Source organism: Phlebotomus papatasi, chromosome 2 (genome assembly GCF_024763615.1).
Source record: "Phlebotomus papatasi isolate M1 chromosome 2, Ppap_2.1, whole genome shotgun sequence".
Classification (NCBI taxonomy): domain Eukaryota; kingdom Metazoa; phylum Arthropoda; class Insecta; order Diptera; family Psychodidae; genus Phlebotomus; species Phlebotomus papatasi.
This window is the reverse complement of record NC_077223.1, coordinates 65205452-65217597: the sequence shown is the minus strand read 5'-3', so window position 1 is coordinate 65217597 and position 12146 is coordinate 65205452. Positions and strand designations below refer to the sequence as shown.

Here is a 12146-nt window from a genome sequence, read left to right as displayed (position 1 = left end):
TGAGATAGGATTAATCCCAGAATGGGATAGAATCAAACGCAGAATGGGATAGAATCAATCCCAGAGTGGGATAGAATCAATCCCAGAGTGGTATAGAATCAATCCCAAAATGGGATAGAATCAATCCCAGAGTGGGATAGAATTAATCCCAGAATGGGATTAAAATCAATACCAGAATGGGATAGAATCAATCCCAGAGTGGGATAGAATCAATCCCAGAATGGGATAGAATCAATCCCAGAATGGGATAGAATCAATCCCAGAATGGGATAGAATCAATCCCAGAATGGGATAGAATCAATCCCAGAATGGGATAGAATCAATCCCAGAATGGGATAGAATCAATCCCAGAGTGGGATAGAATTAATCCCAATGGGATAGAATCCCAGAGTGGGATAGAATCCCAGAGTGGGATAGAATAATCCCTGAGTGGGATAGAATCAATCCCAGAGTGGATAGAATCAATCCCAAAGTGGGATAGAATCAATCCCAGAGTGGGATAGAATTGATCCCAAGTGGGATAAAATCAATCCCAGAGTGGGATAGATCAATCAGAGTGGGATAGAATTAATCCCAGAGTGGGAATTAATAGAATAGAATCAATCCAGAGTGGGATAGAATCAATCCCAGAGTGGGATAGAATCAATCCCAGAGTGGGATAGAATCAATACCAAAATGGGATAGAATCAATCCCAAAGTGGGATAGAATCAATCCCAGAGTGGGATAAAATTAATCGCAGAGTGGGATAGAATCAATCCCAAAATGGGATAGAATCAATCCCAGAGTGGGATAGAATCAATCCCAGAGTGGGATAGAATCAATACTAGAGTACCCTAAAGTCAATACTGAAATTATATGAAATTAATCCCACAATGGGATGAAATTAGAAACTCATTGTGCTGTAATAAAGGAAATTCAAGCAGTCCCGTGGCGCAACTGGCTAAGGCGTCGACTCTCAAGTGAAGATTTGCTGCAAAGTTGTGAGATCGAATCTCGGCCGATGCAAAAAAATGGATTCTTGGTTGGACTTTGCGAAAATCAATACTACATTGGAATGGAATTAATACCAAAATGGGATAAAAAATCAATACTGGAGTACTCCAAAATCAATACCGAAGGGGGATGAAAATCAATACAAAAAATAGGATGAAAATACCCTAAAATCAATATGAAAATTGGGATAAAAATATCCTGAAATCAATACGGAAAATGGGATAAAAACACCCTAAAATCAATACCAAGATAGGATAAAATTAATACCACAATACCCTAAAATCAATACTAACGAGGTATTGATTCCAAGGAATATTTTTTTAATCAATACCTAAATACCCTAAAATCAATCCCATAATGGGATAGAATCAATCCCAAAATGGGATAGAATCAATCCCAGAGTGGGATAGAATCAATCCCAGAGTGGGATAGAATCAATCCCAAAATGGGATAGAATCAATCCCAAAATGGGATTAAAATCAATACCAGAATGGGATAGAATCAATCCCAGAATGGGATAGAATCAATCCCAGAATGGGATAGAATCAATCCCAAAATGGGATAGAATCAATCCCAGAGTGGGATAAAAATCAATACCAGAGTGGGATAGAATCAATCCCAGAGTGGGATAGAATCAATACCAGAATGGGATAGAATCAATACCAAAATGGGATAAAATCAATACTCATTGCGATTGAAATTTAATGATTTTATGGTATTAAATCAATGACAGAGATTTTCTTGAATTTAATCCCAAAATACCCTAGAATTTAATACCACGAGGTATTGGAGCCCTTTTAATACCAAAAGTATCCCAAAAAAGTATTGATTCTAGGGTATTTTTTTTCTCTGTGTAGTTTCCCTATTCCTTCCCATGGTATTATACATCATACGCAAATTCAGTGATTTTAGATGATTTATTCCTGGGCAATTTTTATCCGAATTGCTGTCGGGATTGGATTTTTAGTAACTTTCTGGGAAAAATAGTCCGATGGAGATAAAAATATATTTTGTTATGGTTTTCTTACTTCGCAGAAGGTTATATAAAATTTTTGCTCAAAATGGCGGACGGAAAATACGACATCCCGTTGAATTTGTTAAAATTAGCGTTGTTCCTCTTTTCTGATTTGAATTCTAGTTGCCAATTTGTTTTTTTGGATAGTTACTCTATCTAGAGCAGAGGTGTGCAAGAAACCGTTGAAACCGAATTAACGTCAAATGAAACGTATGTCAATGGTCAAAACGCTACTATAACAAACTTATTTTGACGTTAATTCGGTTTCAACGGTTTCTTGCACACCTCTGATCTAGAGCAATAGAATTTGCAATGAATTAATGCACAGAATTTGAATTCAGTGACCGTTAAGACGTGTGTTTGACAGGGGCTCCCTGCGATCCCATAATAGGTAAAAAAAAATTCTTTTCAAAAAATTCATCTATTATTCTGTAGGAAACTAATCCCAAAATACGAACATTCTATCTCAAGTATTTCTGGTACATTGCATTGACTGAATGGGTTAAGGACTGTGTTTTGCCACGTTACATCAATGGCGAATGAATGAAACTGTCAAACGCATAATTTTCGAAGATCCAATGCTAACCGCTACGAGCGCATAGTGTAATTCACGTATATTTTCTAAGGGCCATATTATTTCATGGGAGTTTCTTAAAGTAAAGTATAATAATAGATAGGGGTTAATTCAGGCTTAAATTAACGCTTAATTGGTCAAATATTTGGACATTTTATCCATATATGAAAATACCGTTAAATCATTCCTTAGGGAAGAATCACATTGGCAGTCAAATGCTCACCGTTACCGTCAAAGCCTCACCGTATTTGGTTCATTTACGCATTTTCATTGCAATTTTTACGCAAATTCTTAATTACCGTATTACTTTATATTCTACTCTGTGACACTAGGTTGAAATAATACAAGAAAATTGAAGAAATAAAACAAAAATGCGACAAACAGTGAGCAAAAAGAAAACCGTACGAGTGATTAATCGTACAGTTTTTTTTGCTCGCCGTTTATCGCATTTTCGTTTTATCTCTTCAATTTTCTTATATTATTTTCATTTTCATTTTCACCCAGTGCCACAGAATTTGTGTAATAATTGCAATGAAAATGCATAAATGAAGGAAAAACGGTGAAGCTTTGACGGTTACAGTGAGCATTTGACTGTCAATGTGATTCTGCCCTTATTCCTAATAACGGTTTTTCAAAGTCAAATGTTTAAAGGGCCTTAGAGGGCGTATTTCTCAACCGAATAGGATCATGTTTGGGTTCGTTCGAAAGGTCTTGATATTTACGACAAATCTGAACAGAATGCAGTCAATTATAAATCGATATAAGTAATTTTTGTCCGCAAATCTATTTTATCAATCCTAAGATATTTTGAATGATTTTTTTGAATGATTTATAAATGGGATCAAATTCGTTGTGTATCAGTATGCTGTAAATGATGCAAAAATTAGAGGTATAGAATCTAAGCCACAAGTTCATGCATTTTGCAAAGCCTGGGGTGCTTTAAACACCCTTTTTTTTCAAAAATATAATATGAATATGCTCTCCGATCCTTCTGGAATTTTACTGTTTAGTGTAAATTTTTTAATAATGTAACTTGAAAAGTTCTTAAATAAAAGGAAAATACATAAGTGAACCAGCAATATTTCTTAGAACGATTTGGGACAAATTGAAAAAAAAAGAGAATTTAACAATTTAAATCAGGATGTTGAATGCTTAGGGCTTTTCTGTGACAAAAGGATTCCGGTGCCTTGTTCCTTGTTGATTGGTTTTTTTTCAATAAAATCATGCCTTTGTGAAGATGACAAGTTATATAATAGTTTAGCACCCCCAGTGAGAACTCTCGTCAATTCAAAGCATTGAAAGTTATTTTACCGAGGAATTTCCTGGCAAATGGGGCAGTGCCGTTGAATGGAACTGTCTGATGATTGACTCTAGCGATATCCTTTGTTTCAATATTAGCCTCCGGGTGTACAGGAAAGGTGTCAATCTCGAGACTGTTATACATATAAATCACCGAAAAATACCCCAATATGTGGTTTCTTGAGGCTTTCCAAAGTCACCTAACCTTGTCTTTTGCCCAAAGTTTTTGTCTGCAAAGATATTATTATGTAGGGGAAATTGGGGCACCACCAAACACGGGGTAGCACCAAACACTAATTTTTATTTCTAAACTACTTGGACTATCCCTATCATTTCTTCAGTGAACAGCATACCTATATGTAGCGCCTATAAATTTCTATAAGTCTTGTCCTCTGAAGTCGAATATCTGATTTAAAAATCTCAGTGTTTGGTGCTACCCCGTGTTTGGTGGTGCCCCAGTTTCCCCTACATTTGAGGTACTTCTAATAAGTATATTTTAAAGTCAAATTATTAACAGAGCTTCTGAGAGCCTATTTCTCAACCGATTAGATTGATCCATTACGGACCGGTTCATAATCTTTTACTAATTTTTTTAGCCGAAATTTAACTACGTAACTACATTTTGAGTGATTTAGAAAATTGATTAAAATCAGTTGCGAACCGGTAATGAACGAGTTATAAACCGGTAAGTAATTTTGGTCTGAAAATCAATTTTATTATTCTTAAAACTGTTTTGTGGGGTCTTTTGAGTGATTTATGAATCGGTTCCAATGAGAACCGATAAAAGATAAATAATCCATAAGTCATATTGAGGTATAGCATCTAAGTTATGAGTTCGACGAGCACTTCGCAGTGCCTAGAATGTTTTTCCTTACACTGTAATACTTTGTTTTATTTAGCCTTCAGACTAGAGACTTAACATTTAAGTCGGAGTCTGAAAGGATCGGTTTTAGATAATTTTAAAGTGATCTGTGAAACGGTTCATATCGGGTTTAAATCGGTGAACACAAAAAAAGGGCACAGAAAAAATACTTTGCAAAATGGACAAACTTAAAAGCATTGGTACATCCTTCCCATAAGATAATACACTAAACAGCTTTATTAATCCAGTGCTAGAGGAATAATACGATACTGAAATCACGAGTGAAAGCTCTCTGCAAAATTCCTGAACATTTTTCCATGCGTCTCTTTTTTTAATGTAAGCAAGCCCTTAAGGTTCATGGATCTATTTCAAGTTTATATTTGTATGAAAATTTCAACAAGGAAAATTTCTGGATTGCATGACGTGATTGAGAACTTGGGTGATTGAGTTTAAAGTGCTTTTAGAAACGATTTTCCAACCAAAAAAAAAATCGTTCAATTTTCAACTGGATTATTTACCGAGAAGAATCTCTCAAGAATATTCAATGTGATATTACTACGCATATACGGTGAAAATGTTATCAACACATTTATTTGTGATTCAAGACGACATTTCCACGCATTTCTCCCACAATGCCAGTTTCCAGAAGAAAGAGCTCTTGAGTGAGAGAAGAAATCTGTTTGTTAGCAGAAGTTTAAATAAGTGCGAAGGATGGTTTTCTCCTTTGGTATACTGTATATTTGGGAAAATATTATGTTGAAATATATGTTTTAGTTTTCTTCAAGTAAGACTTTTCAGATTTATTCCGTGTGTTGTATGAAGTTTTCCTTCAGAATGAGGGGGCATTTATACATCAAGTCACTCTACATTTTGTCTTATTCGTGATGTGCGCGGTAAATTACATTTCACCAGAAGCTTTCACATAACGTTTTCTTTGACGGTTTTAAGATTCCACAAAACTTTGTTGTTTCTGCAAAAGCTAGAGAATTTTCCATATACAGTTTTCACCACAAAGTGTTATGTGGTATTGTATGGAAAAACAATACAACCATTTGCAGCAGTTTATGTATTTATAAATAAAAGAGAGTATTTTCATGGGGTTATCTCATAATAATTTCCATCTTCATATGTTAAAATTATTGTATTAAATGGTGTGGAGAATTATCCTTTTTTAATTCTTTATTTTATAATACACAATGACGTTCAAATGTTTGTGTATTTGACATTAATTTCATTACAATCGATCAATTGTTATGTATATTATTTATGGACTATAATGTGCATGTTTTTATTCACATTTAATGACAATAATATACGCTGCCTCATAATCTGAACAGAAGTTTTCCACACATTTAACCAGGCTTTTATCATCACAGAAAAAAAGTGATATATAACAACATCCCTTTCTCACTTCAAAATGAGCTTTTAAAATGTAGGATTAACACAACGAACCATCATTAAATCTACATTTTGCTCCGCAGCTTTTTGGAATATTTTCAGTTCCACGTTTCACTGGGTAGATCATTTGCTATTCAAAGTATAGAAAGCAAAATCTCTTCGGATGGATTGGGAGAGGAAAGAGAGCGAAGAATAAATTTTATATAATGATTCATTTATTCGATGGTTCTGAAAAGCGCAATAAGTTCTTAGTGAGATACGAAGACTCCAAAATATACCTACTTTTTTCAATCTCCCTTAGCTACCGCATCACTATATGCACTATATGTGATTTTCGTAAAAGCTTGAAGTTCGTTTTTCTTCCTTTCTTTCCTTTTCAACCGCGGAAATCTTCCAAGACATTTGCCAAAGTAGGAAGAATCCAGTTGAAAATATTTGAACACGAAAATGTATAATGTTTTTCAGGGGTTCTGGCACCAGAATTGACATGTTCATAGATAGAAGATGATTAATTAGTTTATAAATATTTGTCAATTTTTCTTGATTTATGGATTCTGACTTTAGAAAAGGGGTGGCAAAGCGTCCCATGCTTTGCGAAATGCTTAACCTCGTGACTTTGATGCTAAAGTTTCAATAGTATTTTAGTATCATTTACCGCTTCACAACCGATTTGAACTGATCTATTAAGTTGTCACAAAGTCGCCCGAATAAACTAGAATAGATACACTCAGTCCCGGGATTATGCACATTCTCTGGACCGAGAAAAACGCACGAAATGGTATTACGCATCGAGAAAATTTTCATATCCGCCGGAGATTTCTTTTAAATAAATCGGCCGTAGAACGAATTTCGCGCGGAGTAAAAGTAGTAGAAACAAAAAGCTTCAACTGTTTAAAAAAAATACATTAACAAACAGTACTTTTTGACCAGAGTTTTTTTTTTTTTTGCTAAATTGATAAAATATTCAAAAAATGCATTAATAAAAGAAAGTAAAGTTTTATTCAGAAAAATAAGCATAGTGTTTTCAAATTTCTCGCATCAAAATATAATATACATACAGGCGTATTTCAAAAATGTTTTTATAAATTGACTCCCAATGGTAGGAAAACTTGCATAATTGTACGTGCATAATTCCGTCAGGTGCATAATCCCTAAATGCATAATGCCGAGACTGAGTGTACAATTGAATTTCGGATGTTAAGTAGTAGTAGTTACCAATGGCCGGTTTATTACAGATTCATAACCAAATGAAAACTGATTAATTCATTCATTCACTTTCAACTATCCTTATCGGGGTTAGGACATCTAGATTAGCAGCCTACACCTGTCGATCCTCCGCCACTTCAAAAAGGAGTGCGGACTCGACCCTAAGACTTAAGGCAAGGTTCTGAATTTGTTTAAACTGCCTTGTTTGTCCTGGGCTTACTCCAAACCAAAGTCACTTCCTCTTTGCAATATCTAGCATGGGTTTCTTACATTCTGTGTAGCAGTTCTGAAGTTTCGTTGTTGTCATAGTGGGTTTGGAAAACCTCATGTCTGTTTTTTTTTACAAGCAGAGTACAAAGAAACAGACTGCAAGTATGAGGTCACAGGCCTTCTTATCCGGGAGACACGAGTTTTGGGGTGGTCTGGAAACTGATTCAAACTTATCATATACTGCAAGACACAGCCAGGGAACCCAATTATTGCCTTACTTATTTATTTTCTTAAAAACGCTCTGTAGAGCCTTTTTAATTTTTGACTTTGAAAACCGTTATTAAAAATTATCCAACGGTATTTGCGTATATGGACAAAATGTCCTTCTTGGTAATCTCTAAAATATATCCAATATTAAAAAGAATCGCACGGTATGTTTTTGAGCAATAACAAACAACATGGTTTTCATAGGAATAGAGAAGTAAGGATAAAGGAGGTGATGTTAGTGAATCATAGGTCAACTATGGGTGGGGGGAGGTTAGGTTCTCTTAAAACATTATTTTAACGTGAAATTTCATCCAAATACATTGTCCAGCTTTCGAAATATTTTTTGCAAAAGATTCGGAGACCGATTTTATAGTTTTAGACCTGTAATGATAATGAATGATGTTCTTCGTTCTGGCCGTAGGGTAAGAGCTCATAATTTTGACCAGTTTGACATGGTAAGATTGGTTCAGGAAATGAAGAATAATGGGCATCCTTTTGAGGCGGATTGTCTGTCCAAATTTACAGCCAAGTTGTCCAAATTAATAACCAAGTTGTCCAAAATTCGAGTCAAATTCACCGCTACATATCCATTCATTTTTAAACGTATTAAGACTAATTTTAGTAAAAACAAAGACAATAAACCCTTGCCAAGTTTCTAAACAATCCTTCAGAAATGAGGGTAACAAAAAAAGTCAATTAGTATTGAAAATATCGCACTTAAAACTTTGAACATCGATGCTTATGAGCACCCTGTCCAAAATAATGAGCCCTTACCCTATATAAAATTTGAAATTGTTGAAATTTGAAGAAAAATTTATGATAATTTTAAAAATATTTTGAATATGTTTAGATATAGTAGATTCTGGTTTAGATGGGTCGAGCGACGTTAAGTCAAATATTTCTTAACTTGAGTTTAAAATCTAGGTCAGATTAATAGATAAGATTACACAACAACATTCGATCTGTAATACAAATGATTCGGATTCAATTACTTTTCAGGTTTTTACAAGTTTTCTACTTGTTTTTTTTTTAGCTCGTGCTATGTTAAGTAGAAGTATTGATTTCACTAAATTTGGAAAGTATAAAAAATGTTTTTACTGAATATAGATTTGTTATTGTTAGATAGAGGTTAGCTTAGTACAAAAAATAGGCAAAACTGAGTTTTTCATTAGGAAAGTAAAATAAATAATGATCTTAATAGCTCGAATTCAAAGAGATTTTGTTACCATTCTGGGGCTGAAACAGAAAGAGGTATCAACTTTCAATTTTAAGTGCCCCCCCCTCCCTAAATAAATTATGTATTATCTAAAGACATTTTTGCCTTTATTCTCTCACCCCGCCCTAGACACACTTACGACTTAAGCCGAGAGACCACTTTTAATGGAAAATTATGGAAATGTATTTTAACCATTATTTCTAATATAATTACGCTAAGCCGTCTCTTGGCTAATCCTCAGGTCTGTCAAGGCCCTAAAGCTACGTTTTTGGGTTTTTCTCGGAAACAACTAAAAACCTATTCTTTTATTTTTGGTCATGTTTTGCAGGTAGTCTATGGAAACATTTCGTCCATAGTCACCCATGACCGAAAAAAATTTCGAAGTCTAATTTTCGAATGTCAAAGTTGAACTACTTTTGAAGGCCTATTTCTCAACCGATTTACTTAATTTTGGAAAGTAAAACGGAAGTAAAATTTTAGGGAAAAAAAACCGTATGAAAAGTTAATTCACGATGAGCTCTATCTGGTAAGTTCGAGCTTTTGGCGAAGCCAGGACGCTTTACTATCTCTTTTTTTTTGAAAATCTATTTCGATCTGCTTAATACCTTTACCTTACAACTCCACTTACTCTATCAATATCTTTAACTATTTTTAGTTCACCTTTTTCAACTCTGTCCGAAATGGTTTCTGTTTTGCACCAATTGGGGAATCATAAATAAAAGTCTGTATAGCGCATGAGGGTTGAACTTGACTGGGAATTTAAGAGCTTTCCTGTGGATGTATTTTATCACTTTTGGCTCTGTGACATTTGGGTGTCAGCTGGAGTTGGATAAAATGAGTGATGCTTGATGCTGTAAAACTCACTAAATGCGTAAGAAGTTGATGTAAAAATTTTAAGGATGAGGTATTTTAGGGCCTAGAGTCGTCTTTTTTTCTTTTCTTTAAGACAGATACTTGGGCGGATAAGGAACCCAATTTGTGTATCTTCCTTTTATATGTCATCGTGGATTTTATTGTGTTTCCTTCGTTGAGGTGAATAGAACGTTTCGCAGTGGAATCAGTTTTGCTAGGAATTTTCTCAAATAATAAATTTGAAATTCAATTTGAGGTAGGGAGAAGTCTGTGCGAAGAAAAGAGGGATTGACTACAGTTATTCAGTCTGATGATTTAAGAGCTTCTTGTATAGAGTTTGTTCAATAAAACACTGCAATGCCCTAGGGAAAGTTCTATGTAACAGTTGAAATAGCACTATAATGAGTTGTATATCACAGAAAAGCATATCAACGGTGATATCACATTTTCAACTTCACTGATTATCTTTACTTTGAATTTCATTTGCATAAATTGTCTGTAATTGGATTAAAAAAGAATCTTCTTTGATTGAGTATTCATTCTTTAATATGAGAAAATCTTAGTCTGGGAATGTTTATTCTATCCTAATGATTTCTTCTTTTTAGGCTCCACATTAACGACAAGCAATATCACGTGATGCCACCGATAAGAGATAAAATCACAACGGAAGAACTCACAAAGATAGGTGATGTTCGAGTACTTGTAGCGCAGGTAAATATTATTTTTTTATAGCATACAAAGATATAAGTTTTTCTGATGAAGAAGAGAATTTCCTCATCCATAAAGAAGATATACTCAACAGAATGATGGATTGATGATGACTCAATCAATTTGTGTCTCTCTCTGGATCAAGGGTATTAACTTGGTCCTTTTTTCCGGATTGATAAACTCAGAATATGGACCCCATATGATTTTCCGATTTTCATCAAATTGAGTGCCTTAATAAAAGAGTCTCTCGTTTTTCTTTCGTATAAATACTCCAATATCGTTTGGAATAGAATCATTTTTATGTATTGGGGTATACTTTATGTGACTTTGTTAGGTACTTCTCTTTTTAAAGAGTATTAAGAATTCTTGTATATCGATTTTTTAGATGAATTTTATGAGCTGCACACAGACAAATCTTGGTTTGTATTTTTACCGAATCACAGATTCCGAATTTTTACAATAAAAATACCAGATACTACAAATGACAATGATAATTTTCTTTTAGAAAGTAATGTGCAGCACAGACCTACGGTTTAAGTCGAGAGTCGACTTAACGTTATTATTATCAAAATAATAATTATGCTACATTTCCATTAGTTTCCCACTAAGCCGTCGCTCACCTTAAGCCATAAGTCTATCTGGAGCACAACAAAACTTTTAAGTTTCTATACAGTGCAGATCCTTTAAATAAAGAAACGAATATTATAATCTAACAACGATATATTAATCTCGAAAATCACTTTTTAGCGTAACAGCTAAGACATTTTGAAAAAAAACAGCATAGTAAAAGCTTGTGATGTGCCAATACGAGCTTATTGTAAGTGAGATTCTCAACGTAAACCAACTCGGAATGCATGTAAATTCGATATTGAGCTGAAGTTTGTTTTTCATTTAAACTGAAATATTTAGGATTCTAATGAGTTGACAGAAAGATGTTATAATGTGTGCGAAATGTAGATTAATATGTTCGCTATAATTAGGTAAAAAAACTTGATCTTTAGCCGATATAATTGATGTTGTTTCTTTTAAAACTCGTTTTTTTTATCAGGGCACCCTTGTCCATGTGCCATACTTGTACTATCAGAGAATTGCTGAGCTTTCAAAGACTTCTTTAAAACCTTTTCTAAGTTTGAAAAAAAATTGAAATGTACAAAATATCGGCCAAATTGAAATTTCGGCTACTTCCTTTGTTTCTTTAAATTCCATATTTTATCAGTCTCTAGAGTTTCTACAAAAAAAAAAAAAAAAAAACAAAACTATTGTAACCTCTTACGACCGAGATTATGTGGAAAGAAGTAGAAGAGTTAAAAGAGTTCCAGAACGGCAAGGAATTGTAAGAATCTGGTTGGCCGAAATAATAACCAAACTAACATGCACATTTTTGTCCATTTTAAAATGCATTAAGAATAATTTTAGAGAAAACAAAAACAATAATTTATCTACAAGGCTCCAAACAATACTCGTGAAATTTGGAATCAAACAAATTTAGTACGATTTCCTTATCAGGACTTGCGTGCTTTTATTATGAAAAAGAAAACATTTTTA

The 12146-nt window shown here is 33.9% G+C and overlaps 1 protein-coding gene across 1 annotated transcript in view; it reads left to right on the top strand.

The window, feature by feature from the left end:
- Positions 1-12146, top strand: part of LOC129803897 (calcium uniporter protein, mitochondrial) — a 178787-nt gene that overhangs the window by 127800 nt on the left and 38841 nt on the right. Inside the window, exon 4 of the mRNA XM_055850773.1 lies at positions 10499-10604. Within this exon, the coding sequence (XP_055706748.1) occupies positions 10499-10604 (106 nt within the window). The remainder of the gene's footprint in view (positions 1-10498; positions 10605-12146) is intronic.